The 25,251-nt window shown below is 45.1% G+C and overlaps 1 protein-coding gene across 1 annotated transcript in view; it reads right to left on the reverse strand.

Annotated features, from left to right (window-relative positions):
* Atp6v0d1 (ATPase H+ transporting V0 subunit d1) overlaps positions 1–25,251 on the reverse strand; it is a 43,953-nt gene that overhangs the window by 13,217 nt on the left and 5,485 nt on the right. Inside the window, exon 2 of the mRNA XM_041650462.1 lies at positions 1,020–1,191. Within this exon, the coding sequence (XP_041506396.1) occupies positions 1,020–1,191 (172 nt within the window). The remainder of the gene's footprint in view (positions 1–1,019; positions 1,192–25,251) is intronic.

Consider the following 25,251-nt stretch of genomic DNA (forward strand, 5'->3'; position numbering starts at 1 on the left):
TCTGCCTAAGTACCCATTTGAGTAGATGGATTCTGCAACTGGCTGCTCTTGGCTAAGAGGGGGAGTCAGGCTAGGCAGCCAGCATATAACCCTCTCTCTGAAGAAACAAGTGGAGTAATGTGTCTGGTCCCAAGCAAGAGGGCAGGGAATGGGGAAACCAAGAAACTCAGAAGATTATGGAGATACATTTCCTAACAACATACACTGCACAGCACACTCAGAGGCTGGCCATTGATCATATTTCAGCTCACCACTTGCATGAAGCCGCCATCTGGGCTAGAGTCATTTGTCTGCCAGGATCTGGCTTACCCTCCTAGGTCATTCCTTCAAAGGCAATCTTTCTACTTTTCAGAGTCCTGGGTACACAGGACTAGTCCAAGTAGCTTCTTCAAGTCCTGAAGTCCAGGTTCTTCTCTGTTTAGCTTCTCTAAAAGCTTGGTATAGGCAGAACTCCACCCAAGGGTCCCACAATGAAGAAGCGTGGTGCAACCAAGGGTTATTATAAACATGGGGGCCTAACCACTTTAGCTCTTGTGAAGGAGGGCAAGGAATTCAGTCTCCTCCAACTCAAACCCATCCCAGTCTTTCTGACCTGTCAAAGTAGATAGAGAACAGGCCTCAGCCTAAGTAGAGGCAGAAGGACTGTATGGCCCATCCCAGGCTCTTCAGAGTTCTGTCTACACCTGGACCTTTAACTCTAGCATGAGGGAGCAGGAGAAAACCTGTTTGATGTGGATGCTATAGATTAAGTGAGTAGAGGAGCTCCAATTTTCCCAGCTTTTGCGACTTTAACATCTCCATAACAATGATGGGATGGGAAAGAGACTGGTAACAAAATTTTATGACCCAGAGTTCAGGGTTGTTGAACAACCAATCTAGTTATATCACATGAGAATATTTAAAGACATTCTTTAACAAGGCTGGCCTGACAGAGGCACAAAAGCTGTTGGTCTAGGCCATTCTGATGCCAACTTCTGCAGATATATAGTTACCCTGCCTAGCACTATGGGTCCACTCACGTAATGAAGTCCAGGAAACTGGCGAGCGGCTCATAGGCATGGTTTCTCATGTGGCGGAACTCCACTACCATCTTCTCCTTGAGCTTGTCGTCAATGACTGACACTGTCAGAGGTGATGCTTCATTGGCCAGGAAGTTGCCATAATCTGTGCTCTGCAGGTGCAGCTTCAAGTCTGAAATCCAAGGGCAGATGAAAAGGGCTAGGTTTTCTGAACCTTACTCAGTGCCCTAAGTTTCCATCTCTAACCAACTCTGGGCCCAGTTTCTCCCATGAAATTGTATCCTTCTGCCACCCTGACTTCCATCGACCTACTGGCTCAGTACCAATTTATAAAGTAATCATGCTAAAGTCTAGATGCTCCAGACCCTAGGAACAGAAGCCAGCATGCTGAGACCCACAGTACCAACATAAATGGAATAATTGTACACCAAGATGATGAGGTTGGGAAACCTCAACACAAGGTGACATTTACAACCTGTAGCCTTTGAGCCCCTGATTCAGAACAGAATATAACATGGGCTCTGCTCTCTAGGGCATTAGGATTGGAGGGGCAAAACATTCAGACATAAGGCACATTAAAAAAAGAAATACCTAAAGCCGAGGGGGGTAGAAAAGAGAAACAGCACAAAAATATGGCTGAGCAGAGAAGGCCATGCTGGGCTTGGCTACAGCAAAGGATAGGGACTAGGAAACATGAAGGAAACAAGTAGGGCACGGAGAGAGTGAAGAGGGGCTTGAGGGGTAAATTTGTGCCCTGGGGAATGGCTTCCCTTAGCAGTGGCTGGAGGCAGATAAGCTAATGCTATGAGTCCTCTTGAGCTCTTAGAGACACAGGTGATAGAATATGATTTGCCCCGGCCTATTCCTCACACAGTAGTCAGTATTGTGCTATCTTTGAAATGCTGGGAACTGAACTTGGGGCTTCATACATACTAGGCAAGTATTCTTTCACTGAGGTAGTCCCAGGTCTGTTTTATTATTTTATCTTATTCTTTTATATGTGTGTGTGTGTGTGTGTGTGTGTACATGATTTTACAGGTCAGAGGAAAATCTTGAATATCATTTTTCAGGCTCTATCTTTTGTTTTAGACAGGGTTGCTCTCTGGTCTGGACGCTGACAACGTAGGCTAGACCAGCTGGCTTATAGGGACTCACTTGCCTTGCCTCCCATCTCACCATTACTGGTACAAAAGTACATGCCACTAAATCCATTGTTTTACACGGAGTCTGGGGATCTGAAGTCAGGTCATCAATGCTTATGAAGCTTTACCAATTGAGCCATCTACCCAAGTCCTTTATTTTATTTATTTTTGTTTCTTCAAGATAGAGTCTCACTATGCAGCTTGGCTAGCCATGGTCACTGTGTAGACCAGGCTGGCCTTGAACTCATAGATACCCCCTGCCTCTGCCTCTCAAATTCTGGGATTAAAAGCATGTACCACTATGCCTGGCTGCTTTGAAACATGATCTTGTTATGTAGTACAAGCTGGCCTAGAACTTACTATGTAAACCAGACTAGGCTCAAACGTTTTCAATCCTCCTACTTTAACCTTCCAAGTACTAATGTTGAGATTCCAGTCATGAACCACCACAATTAGCTTAGAGTGATCTGTTTTTAAAATTTTTATTTATATATGTATGGAGATGTGGGTGAGAGTGCTTACATGTTCCCCGACACAGAAGCTGGTTCCTTCCTTCCTTTCTTCCTTCCTTCCTTCCTTCCTTCCTTTCTTCCTTCCTTCCTTCCACCACATGAGTCCAGGTATTGAACTCAAGCTGTCAAGCTTGGTGGTGAGTGCCTTTGCCTGCTGACAGTGGTCCTTTGCCTCAGTCCCTCTCAGTTGGCATTTAACTTTAAGTGGGAGTCCCTGCTGAAATCGAGCCCCATCGAGTTGCCCACAATCGCCTCCTTGCTTCTCTCCTCCTCTTGACTCCAGGCACATCCTCCTGTCAGGGTCCTTTCTCTGTTCCCTAGCCTGGTCCTTCAGACCACTTCTTAAACAAAAGAGCTAAAACTTCTTCTGCCATCTGGTACCTAATCCTTCACCTGTGTCATTTTCCTTTGAAGCACTTGATCCTACCCAGTACAGGACATATAAACTCTATAAGGATAGAGACTCCGGCCCAATGTGGTACTCTAGAGCCTGGAACAGAATAATCACTGGTGAGTGTTTATTTATGCTATGAAAACTACTGAAGAATGAATGAAATATTGGGAGAGGTTGGGTGAAGATGGCAGGAAAATTATTCCTAGGTTTATATGGGGGTCACTGTGGTTACAATGGAAGTACCAAGGCCAGTGGCTGAGAAAAAGATCTACTGAGAATGAGACCAAAGTTTCCCCAGGTGCTCTGAGAGAATGGAAGGTGGATAACTCGTCCATAGACTTCAGGCACCTCTCTGATGCCCTCCTACTTTATCACTTCAAAAGTCTCCATGTGTGGTGGTGGCACACGCCTTTAATCCCAGCACTTGGGAGGTAGAGGCAGGTGGATCTCTGAGCTCAGGGCCAACCTGGTCTACAAAGTTCCAGACAACCTGCGATACCCAGGGAAACCCTGTCTCGAAAACAAAAAAAAAAAAAAAAAATGTCTCAATGGTGTTTGGCTTTGTGGTACACACCTTTAACCCCAGTACTCAGGATGTAGAAGCAGGAGGATCTCTGTGAGTTCGAGACCAGCCAGGTCTATATAGTTAGACTCTGTCTCAAAACAAACAAATCAACAACAACAACAACAAAGAATGTTCACTTGCAGTCAAGCATGCAAAAGGAGATGGAAGAGCAAAGGTGGCAGAATGTGGAGAGTGGGTACAAAAGTGCTGGAATGCATTCTTTCCACCTCTACGTCTGGGGCTGGTGACAGACACAGCTTAGGTTTCTGTGGTCCTTAAGCACTAACAGAATGGACCTTAACCTCTAGAGGCCTACAGGAGGATCTACTGTCTTCATCCCACTTATATTTACTTTTTTCCCCCATGGCTACCTTAAAGATGTTAAGAGAAGGCAAAGCAGGTTAAGAGAATTCAGCTATCTTTTGGTGATGTGTGCACGTGCTCCAATGTCTCTGTCCCAGGGCAGGTGCAATTGCCCTGCTAAGGGGTTCTGTTCTTCCCTATTCTCCCAATCTGGCTAGTTTGAGAGTAAGGCATAGGTAACAGAAGGTATTCAAGTCAGAAATGCTGGGGTTGTTGTAGTATTTCAGATAGGTTTTGCAGAAAAAGCCTACTTCTATTGATAGCTACTGCCATAACAGTATATTGCCTGCATTTCCACCTCCACATTATAATAACCTTGAGACTGGGCAAGTATACAATCTTTTTAAAAGAAAAATGGAACTGAGGCTGTAGCTCAGCTGGCAGAGATCTTACCTAGCATATATGAAGTCCTGGGCTCAATCCCCAGCACTACATAAAAGCAGGTATGATGGCACATGTCTATAATACCAGCATTCGGGAGGCAGAGACAGGAGGATCTCTGTGGGTTCGAGGACAGCCTCGTCTACAAGAGCTAGTTCCAGGACAAACCCTGTCTTGAAAAACAAAACAAACAAACAAAAAAAGAGAAAAAGAATCAGAAATAAGCACAGGCGGGGGGGGGGGGGCAACAACAACAGACAGACATAACACTCAGGTCTTAGAACCCTTGTCTAGTAACTTCTTACAGTGCACAGCCATGTTGCTTCATAAGTCTGTCAGTACTCTGAGAAGCGTAACTTTTCCTTTTCTTCTATCTTACTACAGTTGGCGCCCCACGTGATGGACTAAACCCACTTAAAAAACCTGAGAAGGCTTAAAAATAAGGGAGAGAGAGTTTAACACAGATTTTTGCTGTTTGTTGGTGGCGTGCTGTAGAGAGATTTCCTGATTCGGCAACAGTAGCAGAAAAAACGCTGTGTCATTTTAAAGCGCAACTTCCTGGGGCTGTGCCGCCATTGCGATCTCTGTCTGGCTCCTGCCGGAGACAGAGCTTTTGAATAGAGCATTTGGAGTAAAGTGCTACGATTTGTTTGATGGCAACTAGACTCGCTGTGTTCTCGGGTCTGCTCTGCTTGTTAGAGGCAAGCATGCGCTTTCTTCTAAGAGAAGCTTCCCAACTCAGCTTTAGCTGCAAAGCCTGCAGCTCATTAAGAGGTCCTGCCACGAAACACTTGAACGGTGTTGACGAAAAGCTGAACGCATGCTTTTCGGTTTTCAGCCGTAGCAGGAAAAAAGCTGCACCGTTTAAAAATGCCGGCTTTCTGGGCCATCCTGCCAGGGCAAACTCTGACTGTTTGAGGCAGGAGGGCCAGCTACCGAGAGAGGACTTGAGTGTTGTCTGTTGTAGCTCACTTGCTGGCAGGGACCTTGAAATGCCATACAGTTGTTGCAGTAAACTTGGCTACAGCCTGTATATCCGCTATGAGGCTGGAAAGCTAAGGAATGGACTGAATCTAGCTGGCAAAGCCACGCCTTTAGTCCTACTGAGATTGCTTGGTAAATTAAAGACTAGTGTGGTCAGAAAAAGAGAGATATACAGTAAAGAGAGATTCAAAGACAAAGAAAATTTCTAAATGGTTTGAAGTGTGTTAAAAATATATGCAGACTAAAATTTAAAGTTCTTAAAGTAACAAAAAAAAGGAAGAGAGTTGTTGTGTGTGGTACACACCTTTAATCCCAACACTTGGTAGGCAGAGGGAGATAGACCTCTGTGACTTCAAGGTGTGGTAGCACACGCCTTTAATCCCAATGCCTGGGAGGCAGAGACAGGCGGATCTCTGAGAGTTCAAAGACAGCCTGGTCTACAGAGTTACTTCAGGTCAAAGATACAGAGAACCTGTCTCAAAAAGCAAAGAGTTAAATGTAAAAATAAACAAAATAGAGGTTAAAACAAAGCTGCACAAAGATGGAAAATACACAGAGAATTTTGATACTGTATGCTATTATGCTCTCTTTAAATTATTTAAATGCTGAGGAAGGAGCAACAGATGCTAAAAGATATTTATTTATAAATGCTGCTGAACTAATCCAACATAGATATTTTGATGCCTTGACTTTGAAATTTGGATCTAAGGACATGATGCTTTGGAAAGGAGTTTCTTATTTTGTTTTCACAGAGGATGAGACGCTGTTCATTTCTTCTATTCCGATGTGGTATGATGGACCACGCCCTCCTGAAGGGTTGCAGTGAACATCTTCAGAAAATTGCTTCGCTCAACTGCCAACTGAGATGAAACTAGCACACAGGTTATACCATGAAAGACCTAATTAACGATGCCCCCATTCAGCAGGAAGCAGTTTGGAGAGAAAAAACTGCGCCCATGTTCCCAAATATGGTTTATAAACGTCCTTTTACATTTAAAGGGGGATATGATATAGATATGAATATTTACATTAGTATAGATTTTGCTTTATTGATAGAGATTTAAGGTCAATTTTGTTATATATATGTGTTTCTGATTTTGATTAAGGTATTGTGATTGTGTAGTTCATTTAAATATGTACTGTATAATTAAGAAATATAGGTTGTTGATGGATAATCATAAATAATAGTCAAGTTTGTAGTCATGTTATTAATATTTTCTAGATGTGCGTAAAAATATTTTAGATAGGCATTCTTCATATTTTTCAAAGATTATAGAATATGGCATTTTAAATGTTTTAATAACTTAGGGTTTTTCATGACAATGAGACACTCTGCTCCTGGCAGCACCAATGTACTTCAAGAGGAAGATGGGCATCGAAGAGGCACCTTATGGAGTTTGATAGCCATTTGGGCAAGAAACTGTTCTTGCCTGGACTATTGCATAAACTGGACACAGAGAACCCGCAGAGAGAGGACTACTGAACTTGCCTAAGGTGAGATGATCTTTCAGGGTTCCTGATTCATGAAAGAGTCTGTGAGACATTCTGCAGGACACAACAGATAGTGACTGAACTGATTTTGAATTTTCCTGCTTTATGGAAATGTCTGCTGGATACCATGGGCCTGAAGGCTGAAGATGGATGCCCCAACGGTACAGAGGAACTTTGGGTGACTGTCCAGGCAGCGAGATGTCTCTGTCATTTCTAGAGTTTTAAAAGTTGCTTTTGTCCTGCTTGCTTAGGTAGTATTGTATCTTTCTGGAGTCTTTGATGGAGTTAAGAATAGTTAGTTATAGTTATAATTTTCCTTAGTTATGATAAAGATTATTGTAACTTTTACTTGATAACTGTTTTGTTATATGTAATTTTGCTATGTTAAAGTTAAAGCCTTTTTTTTGTTTAAACAGAAAAAGGGGAAATGATGGAGGAAGGTCATTGGCTAATAAAGGAACTGCCTTGGCCCATTTTATTGGTTAGAAGATAGGTGGGAGGAGTAAACAGAACAGAACGCTGGGAGAAACAGGAAGTGAGGTCAGTCTCGACAGCTCTCCTCTCGGGAGCAGATGCCTCAGAGAGATGCCATGCCCCACTCCCGGGATGAAGCTCCGACCCAGGATGGACATAGGCTAGAATCTCCCCGGTAAGCGCACCTTGGGGTGCTACACACAGATGATTAGAAATGGGCTAAATTAATATGTGAGAATTAGCCTAGAAGAGAATGGGCCAAGCAGTGTTTAAAAGAATACAGTGTCCGTGTAATTATTTCGGGGCATAAGCTAGCCGTGTAGGCGGCCGGGGTGCTGGGAACGCAGCCCCGCCGCCCTTATTACTACACAGAAGCATATCTTCCCTAACATTTTGAGTTTCATTCTTCTAATGCCCCATTTCCTACCATGGAGCTGTAAATGAACAAGGCTGTTTTTCCTTTTCTAGTCTCCTTCTCCAGGCAGCTACTGAGATTTACAACTTGGTGCTGGGGTGGTGGTGGTGGGGTTTCTTTGAAACTCTAATAAAATAAAAACTCTCCTTAAACTTTGCCTTGGGCGTCGGTGGCAAATGCCTTTAAACCCAGCAGGATTAATTAATTAATCAGGAGGCAGAGGCAGGTGGATTTTAGTAGTTTGAGGCCAGCCTGGTCTACAGAGCAAGTTCCAGGACAGCCAGGGCTGTTACACAGAGAAACCCTGTCTCAAAAAACAATAGTAACAGTAATAATAATAAATAAACTTTGGCTTTGCTAGACCAAAAAGGTCATTAATGCCTCTGAAATGGTTTTTGTGGCTATGAAACAAATGGTTAAAAATATCAATGGTTAAGAGCACTGGCTGCTCTTCTAGAGGTCCTGGTTTCAATTCTCAGCAACCACATGGTGGCTCACAACTGTCTATAATAGGATTGGATGACCTCTTCTGTCATGCAGGAATACATGCAAGTAGAACACTCATATACATAAATAAATTTTTAAAAAAATAAGCAATCTTACAGGTACTGAAGTAAAGCACACTTGTTCATGCTCTGATTTATATATATTGTATCTACCAATAAACATATTGCTACTGGAGGGTGTGAGGGAGCACAGTCAAGGAGTTCTAGTCCAGGGCTTCCAAGAGCCCAAACTTATACTAAGAGAAGTTGCAGAGCAAAGTTAGAAATGGTATACTGGTTTAGACCATCAGCTAGGCCAAACTGTCCATTTATCCATGCAGCCACTGAGAGCCTAAAGTGCTCTTCAAGCCAAAAGACTTTCTCTTCAGCTCACAGCTTGGGTCTAGAGACCAAGACAGAGGCACAGGAAGACCCCAGGGCAAAACTCAATCCTCTGACTGGAATGCCTCCTTGTCGGTGGCCCCATTGGTTCTTAGGGTAGCAAGCATAGCTTCAAACCATAGTCAACCCACGCCCCCATCCCTCAAGTCTAAAGCATTAAAGGTCCAGGCCTCTGCACGTTCTGCCCTTGGTGCTCTGAGAGGATTCCCTAGGCAAGTTGTTACTTCCCACTGAGGACCCCAATAAGCTGTCCAGTAGCATGAAACTTCTCTGTCCCAGGCTCTGCCTCGCATCACGCTTCCATTCTCTGCAAAGGCTAGTTCAGCAACTTCCCCACTGCCACTTTCTTCTCTTAAATAGTGACATTCCATCAAATACCTGGTACTCAGGTGACAGTTTTTGCCTCAGAAGACCTGAAAACACACAGGCCATGCAATGGTCTTATTCCTATGCCAGGAGCAATCTTTGTGCAGGACTTTCCAGCCATGCCCATTTCATAGACTTATCAATAAAAAGTCTCAAGGAGCCAGAACCTTGTCCAGAGTCTCACAGTCAGAGTATAGAGCAGATGGGAAATCATGCAGAACTGATAGATGCTCAGTCCCCACCTCAGCCTCTTTTGTTCTCCTCTGAGCCTCCTTGACCACATTCTTCCATATTTCATGTCTAGGGCATACCTTCCAGGTATGAAACCAGATGCCCAAATAGCCTTTAGACCTAAAGAGTCAGCCAGTGGCAAAGAAACTGGCATGCAGGCCAGCTGGATACTCACTGTCCACCTGTCAATAGCAGGCATAGGCCTAAACTATCATGACTCAGTGACAAACCCCTCTAGTATCACTTTTGACACCAACCATTACTACAGAAGCTAGAAATGTATGCTTGTGATTGAGCAGGGCAAAGCTGGGGTTCTCTGCTTTGTACAGACCCGCCCCTAGGACTTCAGAGAGGCTGCAAAGCAAACACCCCTGATCCTCCATTGCTGCATTCTGCTGACGCTGCAACTGAGGAAGCCGTGGCTCTGAGCACTGCTGGAATGCTGGCGGCTGGGTGGTTTCTGCTGAAGTTTGTCAGATCAGAGCAAGCCCAGGAGACTACTGAGAATCCTGCCTGGGGCTGCAAGAGTCTGCCGTACCAGGAAACTCATTTTTAAAGGCCCCTAGAGACACTGTCAAAGGGCTGTTCCAGACCACTTTCTCTGGCTAAGACCCACATTTCCCTGTGACCCAGGGAAAAGGGACAGACTGCCAGCCAAGAAGGCAACTTGGAGAGAGGCAGGCAGGCTGATCCCTCAGCTCGCCCACGAGGGGACCACACAGGGCTTCTAAACCAGTTCTGACCCTGCTGGAGAAAGCTGGCGCCCAGACACAGTGGCTGGCAGCCCCAAGTCCTTCAGACAGGCCTGGCCAGGGCTAGGACAAGCTGGGTTAGGACACTCTTTCCTCAGTTTCCTGCTCTCTCTGAGGGCTGTGGAGGAGGGGATGTGAATAGGGATAGGATCCAAGCATAGGAGAGGCCTGGAATTTATAGATGCTTTGTGGGAAACCCAGCCACCTGGCCCTAGCCCAGCCCCTCAAGGGCACCCAAGGACAACAGAGGCTAGCTCTGCTGTGAGACCTGGGTTCAGCAATCTAACAGCATCAGTGATGGCCCTTGAGAGGACCACACATGCCTCATCTGAGGTATGAGCTGGATCCTCTGAGGACAACTCTGGTCTCCCCACAAGCCCAGCTGTTTACCCTAAATCCAATCAGTGGTCCAGCAACAGTGGTGCTGGCCAGTTTGGGATCTATCTCTCATAGTAAGAATTCCTCAGAGTCTGATTCTCAAGTTCAGAAAGATGCTGTTGCTATCAGGACATTCTTGTTTCAGTGTGACCTAAATCCTAACTCAGAGAAAGCAGGCTAATTCAGTTTCTCTGTGTTCCTGGTCTCCACTCAGAACCCTGGGCTTGTTCCTCTGCACCCCAACCCCAGGACCATTCCAGACCTCCTATGCTTCCTAAGTTCTTGCCTCAGATGTTCTGGCAACTATCCCCCACTAGCACCATCTCCAAGTGTCATGCAGGCTTCCTACTCTACTCTTCAGCTCTTAGTTCCCAAGTACACACCAAACCCAGAGTGAAGTCATCCATCACCTTTACTCAAGAGGCTTTGTGGTCCTGGGGCTTCAGCTGTATTTCCCCAACAGCCTGAGGTCTCATGCCCCCAGCCTTACACTCCTTTTGCCCTTGACTCTCTGATTTAACAGCGCCACTATTCTGACAACAGTCCCTACTATCTAAGCTCCCAGCAAATAAATGCTCTAGGGAAGTCCTTAGGAGGGTTTATTAAGAAGCCCTTGAAGTAGAGGAAACAGAGCTGTTTCCTCAAGCCCAGCCAGGAAGACTGAAGAAGGATGATACACCCCAAACCTCTGCTCTCCCTCTTCCACAGGGCATCCTCTGTCATTTTGAGACTGTGTGTCAAAGGCCACTGTCCCAGCTCCAGCAAAGCTCTTTGGAGTTACCAGTGAAGACCAAAGACCAATATCCATCCACCTGGCATTGCTATTTAGCTTATAAACCTGTACCACCAGCTTCAGGCTAGCCTCACAGCTTCCACCTGTCCTGAAACCCCCTGGCTTATCCCTAATCCCTAGTCTCCTCTAGTCATGACTTTTCAGTAGGAAGGCTCTGGTCCCTGCTGACACTACTGACCCTCCTAACCTACCCCAGGCTCCTAAATTGTACAGTGGCATGCCCCTGCTGCCCCCCACCAACGTGACTACTGCTCTCCACTCTGTATGATAAAGTATTGGCTTGGCCATGACTCAGCCAAGCTGTGTGAGGTGGACCTAAGCAACCCTGCCCCCACCCTCTTCCTGAGGCATTCCCTAAGCCTGCCAAACCTAGAGGGGATCTTTCAGGCCATTCAGCTGGCTCCCAAGGACAGGGAGCACAGGGCCTCTCCAGCACTCTAGTCCCTACATCAGTTCTCCAAGGACCTAGGCAGGCAGGAAAGGAAGGTCATAGCCTATGCCAAGGAGGTGGTCCCACATGCCCAAGAGGACTAACACACTAAGCAGAGTGGCCTAGTTCTACACTTACCCATGGCCTCATGGTCCAGAGGGTCTTGCTGGCCAGCTGGCCAGAGTGAAGTGTAAGAGGACAGTGTGTTCCCAGACTTCACTTCTGCTTTTCCAGAGGTTACTCAATGACGCTCTCCTGGGGAGCTCAGGAGTTTTCAGGAATTGTATGAAACCAGATGCTAGAACATGTTTCAGAGAGTCTAATGTGCCAACCCTGCAAGGGTGGCTACTTCATGGGCCTGTTCTACCTTGGTTCTACCTTAGATCCAAGTGAGGGGTCTACTTTGAAGGAACAAGGATCCCCTTCCAATGCTACTACTTCTAGAGGTTTAAAATGAGAAAACACAGGATGGACAGACATGGACAAATGGCCAGTGCAGTGATGCAATAGAGTTTGTGCCACCCTAACACTTCTGGGTGAATATGTTGTGCCAAAACATCCCCGCTAAGCTCAGGGGAGGTTCTTGGGTCCATGTCAGCTCTAAAGCAGATGTGTGCACTGGCTGGCTGAATCTGCAGGGTCAGAGTGCCACATCTGGAACATAAGCGTGGGAGCCTCTGCATGAGAACCATTAACCCTGGGCTTACCTAAGGCCTCAGCACAGACTGAGTATCCTCTTCACTTTAGCCTCAGAGCCTTCATTATGACCTACTGAAGACACTCAAGACCCCCAGGTCAATGCCAACTGATACCTCTGTATTCCAACTCTTCCTATCAAATGCCCACGTTCTCCCTCCCCACATATTACCTGCTCTTCCTTGCCACCCCTAGAGTGTCAAAAGCACCTTATCCTGGCCATAGCTGGTTTATGCTATACTTCCAGTTCCTCTACAGACCCACTTTGCCAAACCATTGGTTTCAAAATACCACTCCACGGGCAGAGAAGAGGAAATATTGTGTGTGTATGTGTGCATGTGTTTAAATATAGGGCTCTCTGTGTAACTCGGAATGGCCTCAAACTTAAAATCCTCCTGCCTCTGTCTCTAAGTGCTAGGATTAAGGCATGTACTTACCACCATGCCTGGCTCAAGACAAAAGAAAAATTTGAGCTTTGGAGCCATAAAATGTGGGTTCAAATGTTTTCCTAGATCTTGGTCCTGTGTATTTTATAGTACATCTCTACATCCAGACTCCTGGCTGGCTGCCCAGCACTTACATTGGGTGTCCCTACCCCCAGGGCACCTGTAAAGACATTAAATTGAAGTAATGGTATAAAGAAAAACATCAACCAGTACACTATAGACCATCTTTTCTAACAGTCAAGACTACACACAAAGCTTCCTAACAAACATTTTCAGCCCAACAGTCTCCACTCCAGCTGCAGCTCAAGCTGCCCTATTCAGTCCCACCAAAGAATTCCCACAGTTTGTAGCATCTTCCCACGGGCTCTAGCATGTCATCCACGTCCTTGCATGTAGAGATCCCTATACCCCATAAGCATGCAAACACACCAGCACAACTCTACTATTTACTAGAGATGAAATAATAGTGCTAGCTCAAGATTTAGGGTGCCTATCCCAAAGTCCATATGTTACTTCACCTACCAATAAGATCATACAGAGCTCTGAGTAGCCCAGAAATCTAGACAGAGGTTGTGACCCAACTCTGCCCCATAAACTACACCCTGGGCTGCCCTGAGCTACAGCCCCAGAGTCTTTGGAGCAAAGAGGAGGTAGAGCAGCCAAGCACAGCTCCTGTTCCATGGGAAGCCCTGGGACCTGGCAGGCCAGCAGAACCTGGATTACTGCTGGCACAGCCATACACAGTTATTGGGTTTCAGGTGGTGTAAGGCAGGGCTCTTGCAGGGAAAGGACAAGGAGTTCTCCCTCCTTGGTATCTGGACCTGAATTTTATTTCATGCTAGAGGCTTCTAAGTTAAGGTAAGGCATTGATAGCAAGGGGTGGGACTAACTCACAGAGGTGGTCTAGCCGATACTAGTGACACCATCCACCAACATCAAATGTGGGGGGAAGATCACTCCCCATGTTCAAGAATCATCAGGATGTCTGCCCCAGGTTATCCACCCCACTCCCAGTTCTGGGACAGGTGGCAGGTGGTAGCAGAGTCACATTTAATTACCCACATGATCTTAGGAACATCCCGTCCCCGTAGCTGGGACAATGAAAGCAAAGCATCTCTCATAACCTATGAGGAAGTCAACTCATCCATGAGGAAGGGTTGCAGGTTTTGTGTGCCAAAAGGAGGGGCAGAGCTGGTTACTGCTGCACCCAGGGCAAGTTCCAAGAAGTTCTCCTCTACCTAAAAGGTAATCCAACTGGACAGCCTTCAACAAGCTATTCCCTCCTTGGTCCTAAGGCTTCAAAGGACTGGTATAACCAAAAAGACACAAGGTTCCCCAATCACAACCTAGCCTGACAGCCAAGGGACCTTACCCTGGGAGTAGGGGCCACACTTCTGTGGCTACCATGCACTCTGGCCTTATACAAACTTTCTTTTGTTACTACTTATAGAATCTGCAAAATGGAGTAAATCTGGGGCTGTAAGGAAAACCGTTTTGCATTTCCCAAAGATGTGAATCTATCTGGGTGTGAGTTAAGAGAGGCAAAGTGGTCTCACTTGGCTAGGTGCCAGGCAGCCAAATGAAGGCCATCACTAGCAGTGAGCTGTGCCTAAATTCTGGCTCATATCCATGTCTAGATCCTGAGTTTGCTGGACCATAGCACCTGAGTGATCCAGTCAGTTCTTGATGCTGGGCTTCTGTTTCACACACAGACCTCTGGAAGAAGGACATGAAGGAAAGCTAAGGCTTGCTCAGATGGAGAAGTGCAGCTCCAGAGGCTCTGATCTCTGTGAGATTATACCAAGATCCTGGCAGGAGCAGCCTGCCAAGTCCATAGTGCTCAGAGACAGTCTAGTCCAAAGGAGAGACATAAGAAACATTTATTTTGCTTTGGCCTCAACCTTATAGACAGGCTCAAAGGATCAAGACTCATTTATGTATGTTAAGACATGCTGCCTTCAGTATGAAACACCATTCCCTAGAGCTCATGGAAACTGCACAGAGCAGCCCAGGCCAAGGGCACACCATACACATGACTTACAGAGCCAAGACACTTGGACCAGGCAAGAAGGTGGCAACATCCTGCGGTAACCATCCAGATTGGTCCTGTTCAGTACCCTTCATTCACCCTGCCTTTAGGTTTTTCCGAGTAACTCCACTAAGAACACAATAGACATGTGTGGGTCAGTAATAAAAAAGCTAGACTGGATGTTGATCAGCACTGTGGTCCTGGACTAGCCTCTGACAGGGCAGTGGTTCCATACTTGGGGAGCTTCATAGTTTAAAAGGAAGATCCAATGGTTCAGCAGTTAAAAAGTATTTGTTACTCTTGCTGAAAACCAGAGTTTGGTTCCCACCATCCACATCAGGTGATTTCATAACTGCTATAACTCCAGCTGCTGGAGGTCCTGACTCCTTTGGACTCGGTGGGTACCTGGAGACACATGCACAGACACCCCTACACCCCTACATACACACACACACACACACACACACACACACACACTCACCCCCCCCCTCAAATAAAAAATATTTTCAACAAAACAAAAGCTAGATCCAAATGATGGAAGCTACTGGAGGATGTGGAAGCATACTGTCCTAGCAAGGGTTAAAAGATCCTCCAAGATTCTCTGTTCCCCCCTGACGTGGACAGGTGCAATATAATCTGAAACTTAGAAAGTAGAGAAAATGAATGAGCTGCCACATGTGACCTGGAAGCCTCAGGGTCCTGTGCAGCAGAACATAGGTTGCATCTCACCTAAGTTCCTCAACTCCCAACTCATTAACTCTAATCTAGATTCCTTACGGCAAGACCTGAGGGATTAGCAAGGGCCCCAGAAGCAGAGATTCTTTCCACTAACCACCCCTTACTGAGTCAGAGGCTAGATATACACAGGTATAGCCCAGGGAGCCTTGAATAAACAAATTAAATAGTAAATGAAGGGAAAAAGTGAGAATCTAAAGTGACTGGACCTGAAGAGCCAAAACAGATGTTTGAAGACCATAAGGAAAGTCCTTGGGCTTTATCTTGGACCTAATTTCCCAGATAAAATAAGAGGGTGGAGAAGTTATCCCCAGAAACCTGTCTAGCTCTGGCATATTCTAGTCTGCTCAGGCCCAGGTCACTCTGACACCCTGTAACACAACCTCTGAAGGCCACTCAGAGGCTCCGGTTAGACTGGTGGCCTAGGCACCAACAAAGCAGCCTTGACAAGACTAGTGGCAGATGCAGGAAAGATACTGGGAGATTTAAAGTCCTCAGAGCTCAGACAACAAGATAACAGAGATGACTCCTCAGAAAGGGGTTTCATAAACCAACCAAATATGAAGTCTTGGCTGAAGTCGAGGCCTGATTTCATTCCCTGAAAGTCTAAGGACAAGCAAGTGCTCTTGGCTAGACCAGAAGTCAGAGCTTTCCCTTCCAGAACCCTCCGCCTGCTGAACATGTCTGTCTGTCCTCAGATGGTCAGTCCAGTCCAGGCTCCTGAGTATATCTCCACAGTCCATCAGGAAAGCTGTAGGATGCTGGGTTATGGATAGGTGGAAAAGGCACCCAGGTTATGAAATAAAGTGATCTTTCATTTTTCTGTCTCTTAGGAGGGAAGAGAAGAAGGGAAGAAAGTCAACCTTGGAATACTGCCTGAGGCAGAAGCAGTAACCTCAATGAAAAGGCACTCAAATGAGAAAAGACGGTAAGGAAGAAGAGTTGTCAGTCACCTGTTAATGGCACCACTCTTGGCAGAATTAGTGGGCCAACACTGTTGACCTGGAATTTGGTACTATGCTTATCTCTCTCTCAGAGTTGCTTCCACATATATACTGTATGCCCCAAGGAAACTAAGGAGAGTCTGTACTATGGATGAATTCTCGGTGAAATCAGCAAGGATGGAAAGCTGGTGACCGGTATATTTCTAGGAGCCTGAAAGGCAAGGTCTTGACCTCTGAGGAGCCTCAAGCTCCTACTTGAAACCCTGAAGACATCTTAAAGCTCATAAGATAACACACTGTGGTGGCTGCTATTACAGCTCTGAGAGATGCCAGAATGACCTAGATGCAAATAAATGATGGTAGTGTATTAGTCAAGGTTAGAGCATCCTGTACCAGGCATCAGGACAGAGAATATTAGAGAATGTCCTCTGGTCTTCTTCCTATCCTTGGAAGATGGGACACAGGGAGAAAAGAACAGAAAGAATTAAACAAATAGAAGACACTGAACCATGAACCCTACATCTAAGAGGCTAATTGGGGACCTGAGTGACAGAAGTAGAGCCATGGGCAGGTGCTGTGTACAACAGAGCACAGGCCCAGCCATGCTGCTTCTCCCGGCGGCAGAGTGATCCTAGTGCACCCTCTTGTGGCAGAAGGGAGAATGGGTCTGTGGACAACCATGAGAGGATTGGTTCTTGGCGAGAAGAGGGTGCTCCAGCTCCCGTTCCCTCTCAACACATCCTTCTAATTTCATCATGCCTCAGACGCTGGGTCTCCATCTCCCCCAGCCATCAAGCCCCTGCAAGCATGAGATGCTGACCTCTACAGAGAGGTGCAGAAATGTGTCATAAAGAATGGGAATTTAAGGGGCTGGAGAGCAGTTTAAAGCACTTGCACTTGCAAAGGACCCAGGTTCACTTCCCAGCACCCACACAGTGGCTTATAACCATCCCTGACTCCAGTTCCAGGAGATCTAACACCTTCTTCTGACCAGGAGTGCATACATACATGCAGGCAAAACATCCATACACGATTTTTAAAAACGAATAGAGGCTTGAGAGATGGCTCAGCAGTTAAGAGATCTGGATGCTCTTACAGAGGATCTGGATTCCCAGCACCCACATCAGGGTTCACAACCACCTGCTACTCCAGTTTCAGGAGATGCTATGCCCTTTTCTAGCCTCCTGAAGAACCAAGCAAGCATGTGGTGGTGCACAGACAGACATGCAGGCAAAACATCAAAACTTATAAAAATAAATAATTTAATCAATTAAAAAAAACAATGAAAATTTAACTCAGAAGTAGACATGTGTCTGGAAAAGCCAGAATGCATACCAGGGCAGTATGAGTCTGGCATGAGAAACTGGTCTACATTGGCACAGATAGTTTCCCAAGGGACAAGGCTAACAGGATGTGGAGGGAAGCTTAGTCACCTCAGCCCTCCACGTGGATTCTTGTTTCCTAGCTCAGCTAGACCCTTCCAAATCTCTACTTCTCTCTAACTCTCAGAACTGTTTTGTCTCTACTGACACTTATTACTCAGAAATAAGATCTGTGTCACAGTAACCCCTTCAGCATGTAGTCTTAGCTTCTCCCCTAGATTCAAAATCCTAGGACCCGGGCTGGAGAGTTGGCTCAGAGGGTAAGAGCATTGCCTGCTCTTCCAAAGGTCCTGAGTTCAATTCCCAGCAACCACATGGTGGCTCACAACCATCTATAATGAGGTCTGGTGCCCTCTTCTGGCCTGCAGGCATACACACAGACAGAATATTGTATACATAATAAATAAATAAAAAATATTTAAAAAAAAATCCTAGGACCCTGCTAGTACCATTGAGTCTATCGCTCATCTAGTCACAAAAAAAAAAAAAAAAGTGAGCATCCATTCTGTTTAGCATTGCACTATTGGGTTTTGTTGTTTCAAGACAGGCTTTCTCTGTGTAATAGCAATGGTTGTCCTGGAACTTGATCTGTAGACCAGGCTGGCCTCAGATTCACTGAGATCCTCCTAAAAGTGTGCACCACCACCCACTGTTCAATCTACAAGCAACAATTTGCCAGAGAGTGATCTCTGTTCCACTTTACGTACACTTGGCATTAAATAGCTGGCCAAAAGCTGCACAATACCTAATGCCTGTCCCCAAGAACAAGAGAAATTCTGGTAAGCAGAGAGGTCTTTTTATTTACTTTGTTTGGTTTTGGCTTTTTTGAAACAGGGTTTCCCTGTGTGGCCCTGGCTGTCCTGGAACTTGCTCTTTAGATCAGATTATTCTCAAACTCACAGAAATCTGCCTACCTCTGCCTCTCAAGTGCTGAGATTAGAGTGCACCACCAAGCCCGGCTGATCAGAGAGGTTTTGTAGTCCTGAACCTAAACAGGCATAGATGACTTACCAGGAGAAGTGACTAGGGGACCAGAGACAAAACTATCAGAGGCAGACCTCGGCCCTTGGGGATGGTGGTTCTGTTTACCTCATGCCTACTTGCTTTTATGCAAGAGACACTCTGCTATGTTTCATATGACTACCTAAGAAAGTAGGGATTGGGTACCATAACACATGCCTATAATTCTAGTACTTGAAAGGCTGGAGCACGAGAATGCTGATTTCAAGTCTGAGCTACATAATGAGACTATCTGAAAATAAACACAAAATAAGGAAACCAGGGAAGGCAGACTATTGCATTAAGATGATTTTAGGCAAAAACATTTAAAAATAAGTGATTAACAGAACACAGTGGTGTATGCCTGTAAACCCAGCACTCAGGAGAAAAAGTCAGGAGGATCACTGCCAGTGAGTCCAACCCTGACTACAAAGTGAGACCTTGTTTTGAAAAGGTTTCAAACAAAATGGAAAAATAAATAAGGTGTTGAGGCATTTCCCTTTCTGCCACCCTGAAAGCATAGTCTACAGGGTCCTCAATAGCTGACATTTGCCTAATTTAAGTGGCTGCCTTTAAAATCCCATACAAGAATTTAGACACTGCTTCCATCTCACAAGCCAGGTCCAAGACATTGCTGAGTAAATCCAAGAGAAAGTATATTATCACTCGCCATAACAAGTTCTGACGGGCCTTCCTGGAGCAGCTTGGGTTTCAAGGCCCACTCTTACTGGCTTGACCATAAACAGCTTCCCAGATAAAATCTGGTGAAAGTGTACACTAGTGCAAGACGTAATTTAACAGGAAATTAGGGATGGGGATGGAGAGGCAAAGGAAAGAAAAAATGGCCAGGCAAGACAAAACTTGCCCAGGGCAACTGTATTTGGTCAGGAACTCTGGGGCTCTAGCCCGGGAATACATAAGGAGTCTAGGCCTGGCTTGGGTCCTCAAATATTCCCTAGATTCTAAGATTTCAGGTGTAAAGAAAAAGGGCTTGACAGAACCTACTTAGGTCTCAGACTAGCCCTATAATGCTGTGAACCACAATCTCTGGAAGGCGTATGTTCCAAGCTCACCAGCACAAACCTTAACGTGGATGACCACTGTCCTAATTTTCCTCTCTGTCCTAATTTTTCTTAAGTATCTTTACCAGATGCTCTTTTTTAAAAAAAATATTTATTTTATATATAAGGGTGTTTTGTTCATCTGTGCATCATGCACCTGTCTTGTGCTTGTGTGGTGGAGGAATCCCCTGGGAATGGAGTTAAAGACCCTTATGAGCTTCCGAGTGGATGCTGAGAATCAAATCTGAGTCCTCTAGAGGAGGAGCTAGTGCCCTAACAGTGAAAGAAAACATAAATTAGGCATTGAAAAATGTTCTCCCTCCTAACCTCTCCAATCTCTCCCAGAGGTTATAACTCTGGATAGTGTGGGGCCTTTGCTTCCAAATACTAGTCTTGTGCATGCCTAATGTGTTCTACAATGGGATTGCGCTATATAAAATGCTTTGCAACTTTCCCCTTAACAATGTATTTCTAAAACAGCACTTAAAAAACTTACTGCAGCTGGGCAATGATGGCACACGTCTTTAATCCCAGCACTTGAGAGGCAGAGGCAGGAGGAGCTCAGTGAATTCGAGGATAGCCTGGTCCACAGAGCAAGTTCCAGGACAGTCGAGACTGTTACAAAGAGAAACCCTGTCTCAAACAAAAAACAAAAACAAACAAACAGGGGGCTAGAGAGATGGCTCAGTGGTTAAGAGCATTGCCTGCTCTTCCAAAGGTCCTGAGTTCAATTCCCGGCAACCACATGGTGGCTCACAACCATCTGGAATGAGGTCTGGTGCCCTCTTCTGGCCTGCAGGCATATATACAGACAGAATATTGTATACATAATAAGTAAATAAATATTTAAAAAACAAACAAACAAAAAAACCCTAACTTACTGCTAGTGTTCCTAGTGTTCCACTGTAAGAGCACTGCGTGGCTTAACTACTACCCTATGATCATCTATAAAACACAATCACATAAATGGGGTTACAGGGTCATACAGTACAGATACAGGCAGTGTTTTGAAAGGTGACAATTTTGCCTAATAGACTAGTGGATGCACATCTGTAATCCAAGCACCTCAAAGATGGAGAAAGGAGGATCAGAAGTTCAAGGTCATCCTATTCTACATAGCAAATTCAGGCCAGCCTACACTACAGAGACCAGATCACCTCAAAATCCAAAACAGACCAACAACAAAAACTGTGTGTGTAGATATAGATATATTTCCATATGTATGTATCAAAAATCAAGGAACAGAGTTGAAGAGATGGCTCAGAGGTTAAGAGCACTGACTGCTCTTCCAGAGGTTCTGAGTTCAAATCCCAGCAACCATATGATGGCTCAAAACCATCTATACTGAGTTCTAGTGCCCTCTTCTGGCCCATAAGCATATATGCAGGCAGAACACTGTATACATAATAAATAAAAACAAATCTTTAAAATAAAAAAAAATCTAAAAGAAAGAAACAAAGCAAGAAACAAACATACACCCCATAGTCACACTGAGAGATGTCAGCAATTGAGGAACGGGAAATTCCAGCATATTTCTCACTCTGCCTTGTGGCTAAATTAGGCCCCATGCCAGATGTCTTTGTTAGGCCACGCTTGCCCACATTTAGCCCACAGTTACGACTTTTCTCTAGTCACCTGGCAGAATTCATGAGCAGGACTGGGCTTCTAAGGCAGGCTGCCCTGGCTTCAAGCCTAGAAATAGCTGAGAATGTCAATCTCCTTCCAGCCAGTGTACTGATGATTTCCAGATTGGTATCTTAATTGAGTGCTACTTCCCCACATGCCTACTGGACTCCTTCCTTACACATCTAAGAGGCAATGCCTCCTCTTCTACGCTATCCACACTCAAGCTGTTTTATCCTCAGGGGTCCCCCCACCTCAGAAACAGCTTCAGGGTTTATCTGAGTCTTTCTTGAAGTCAGAAGCCTGACTTCCAATACCTCTTACCTGATATCTAATAAAAGTAGGTTTCATCCCCTTTGGATCTCTAACCCAGTCCTTCACCCCCTTCGTTCATGCTATCACCCAAGGCCACCATCCTCTAGTCTGATTTCTGAGAATCCAGATCAGGTTTCTGTTTATATCCTACAACCAATCCCGACCTCCACAATACCCCTCTGCTTCGTCTAGAAAAAGATGAAGGTCCAGAAGACTCACAGCCGTTTCTGCCTCTCCCTAGCCTCTATCCCCAGTTTAGATACCTCATTCTCTAGAGGAGCAGAAACAGCAAGTTAGAAGAAAGCAATCAAAGCAGCAGGCACAGTCATCAATGATCCATCCATACCAGCTCCTTGATCCTTGGGCACCAGGGTCTCTTCATATAATGAAATCATTGCCCAAGGTAATTGGAACAATACAAATACTGAGAGAAAAGCTTCAGGCATATGTGAGGCTCAGTCACTAAATGACTCACATTTATTCCTTTTGGGTTATTGCCTTCTGCAGACATTTCTCCAATGGCCCCTGAACACCTCTCTTGTTCACTAGTCTCAGGACGGTGACATCTCTTCCTCTGAAGCGTAGCTGACCCTGGTGCACTGAGGACTGAGCCGGCTAATCTGCTATCTAAGCTCTAGTCATGTCATTTCAGAAACCCTGTTTAGTCTCCTTTGGCAAACAAAACGAAACACATAAATATTTTCATGCATAATAAATTGCAGTAAAGAAACTGCAGAGTATGGTAGCCCATACCTTTAACCCTAGCACTTGGGAGGTAGAGGCAGGTTATTTTTTGAGTTCAAGGCCAACTTGGTCTACAGAGAGTTTCAGGATAGCCGAGGATAAACCTTGTCTCAAAACAAACAAAAAGAAATTATTTTGTGTTTGTGGTTTTGTTGTTTGAGACAAGGTGTGCTTATGAATCAAAGTTGGCCTTAAACTCATTACCTTCCTTCCTACTTCAGTATCCTAAGCACTAGGCTGAAATAAAAGGTCTGTGCCCCATGCCTTTATGTTTACATTCACTGTGGCTCAGAGGAAAGGAACGGGAGTCAGTTCTTTTCTTTCACCACATCCGTCCTGGGGTTGAACACAGGCAGTTAGGGCTGGAGCCATCAAATTGGCCAGCAACTATTTACAAATTTTTTTGAAGATTTATTTTTATTTTACGTGTATAAGTGCTTTGTCTGCATGTATATGTGCGTAGCAGTTGCATCCCTGGACATCAGAAGGTGGCACAGGATTCCCTGGAACTAGAGTTACTGATGGTTGTAACTACCATGTGAGTGCTGGGAACCCTGGTCCCCTACAACAGCAACAAGTGCACTTAACTGTTGAGCCATCTTTCTAGTTCCCAGCCAGCAACTTTTTTTAAAAAAAAGATTTATTTATGTATGTGAGTACTCTACCTGCATGTACACCTCTATGCCAGAAGAGGGCATCAGAACCCACTATAGATGGTTGTGAGCCACCATGTGGGTGCTTGAAATAGAACTCAGGACCTCTGGAAGAGCAGCCAATGCTCTTAACTGCTGAGCCATCTCTCCAGTCCCAGCCATCAACTCCTAAGACATTTCCCATACACTGACTTTAGTCAAAGCTAATCATATTTCTCTTTCTAAAAATCTTAACTTTCATTCCTCTTGACCATATATGTATGTACTTCTGAGGTACCCATGGCCTTCCACACACCAGCAAGACATCAATCCAGACACAGACCCTGCACATACTTCATGTATTCTACTCCTAGTTGTAAAGCTTCTCTGATATGCTGTATTTTTGTTCTGATAAGTCTAATGTCACTAGTTCTCCCTCAGGTGTTCTCACTCCCTTAACTAAATTAATTATTTATTTATTTTTGGTACTGGCTTTATTGATATTAACTCATTTACCATATAACATGCCCATTTAAAGTATAAAGTACATGCCAACGGGCGGTGGTGGTGCACACCTTTAATCCCAGCACTCGGAAGGCAGAGGCAGGCAGATCTCAGTGAGTTCCAGGCCAACCAGGACTGTTACACAGAGAAACCCGGTCTTGAAAAATGGGGTGGGGGTAGCCAGGCATGGTGTCGCACACCTTTAATCCCAGCACTCAGGAGGAAGAGGCAGTTGGATTTTTTTGAGTTCAAGGTCAGTCTGGTCTACAGAATGAGTTCCAGGACAACCAAGGCTACATAGAGAAACACTGACTCCAAAAAACAAAAAGTGTAAAGTACTAGTTTTCAGTTTTCGCTCATCACAATCAGAACATTTTTATCATCCTGAAGGTCCTCTCTGGGATTACCGATCTCGCAGGGCCTTTGGCCACTTAACAGTATTCCTTCTTCATCCCACTCCGAACTTTGCTTAAATGAAGAACTTTCTGGAGAAGGTCCAATCTCTGGTCTCTATTCTGATTCTCTACTCTTTTGGGGACTTTGGTTACAACTCTGCTGCAGTCCCCAAAGCTGTCTTTCAAGCTCACATCTTACACACTCGGCTGGCTCACGGATGCTCGACCCATCTCACTTTCCCCTACTGTCCTTTCTCTTACATGCTGCCATCATTTCATTCTGTCATCTACACACTTATCTAACCCACACAAAACTTAATTAATTCCTGCCAGGCAATGGTGGCACACACCTTTAATCCCAGCACTCGGGAGGCAGAGGCAGGTGGATCTCTGTGAGTTCGAGACCAGCATGGTCTACAGAGCTAGTTCCAGGACAGGTTACAAAGCCACAGAGAAACCCTGTCTTGAAAAAAAAAAAAAAAAAAAAACCTTAATTCCTTGTTTTTCTTTCTTTCTTTCTTTCTTTTTTAGACAGAGTCTCATATAGTCTAAACTGGCCTCAGAATTGCTACATAGGGAGCTGGAGAGATGGCTCAGTGGTTAAGAGCATTGCCTGCTCTTCCAAAGATCCTGAGTTCAATTCCCAGCAACCATCTGTAATGAGGTCTGGTGCCCTCTTCTGGCCTTCAGGAATACACACAGACAGAACATTGTATACATAATAAATAAATAAATTTTTTTTTTTTTGATTTTTCGAGACAGGGTTTCTCTGTAGCTTTTTGGTTCCTGTCCTGGAACTAGCTCTTGTAGACCAGGCTGGCCTCGAACTCACAGAGATCCGCCTGCCTCTGCCTCCCGAGTGCTGGGATTAAAGGCGTGCGCCACCACCGCCCGGCATAAATAAATATTTTTTTAAAAAAAAAAAAACAAAATTGCTACATAGCTGAGAAATGGCTTTGAACTCCTGATAACCCTGCTTTCCCAACACCAAGTGGTGGGATTACAGGTGAGCACTACCACAGACTCAGCTTTTTTTCCTCCCTCATTCTTTCTAGTTCAGTCTCATCTTATTTCTTCCTAAAATTCCCCTACAGTATTCCCAGTCAATGTCTGAGCAAATTGTCATCACCTCTGGTTGGATGGCTGTAAGAACCTACAGACTGGGGCTG

This window comes from Microtus oregoni, unplaced genomic scaffold (genome assembly GCF_018167655.1).
Source record: "Microtus oregoni isolate MIOR12 unplaced genomic scaffold, Mior012 000004F_ref0000308, whole genome shotgun sequence".
In the NCBI taxonomy this organism is placed as follows: Eukaryota; Metazoa; Chordata; class Mammalia; order Rodentia; family Cricetidae; genus Microtus; species Microtus oregoni.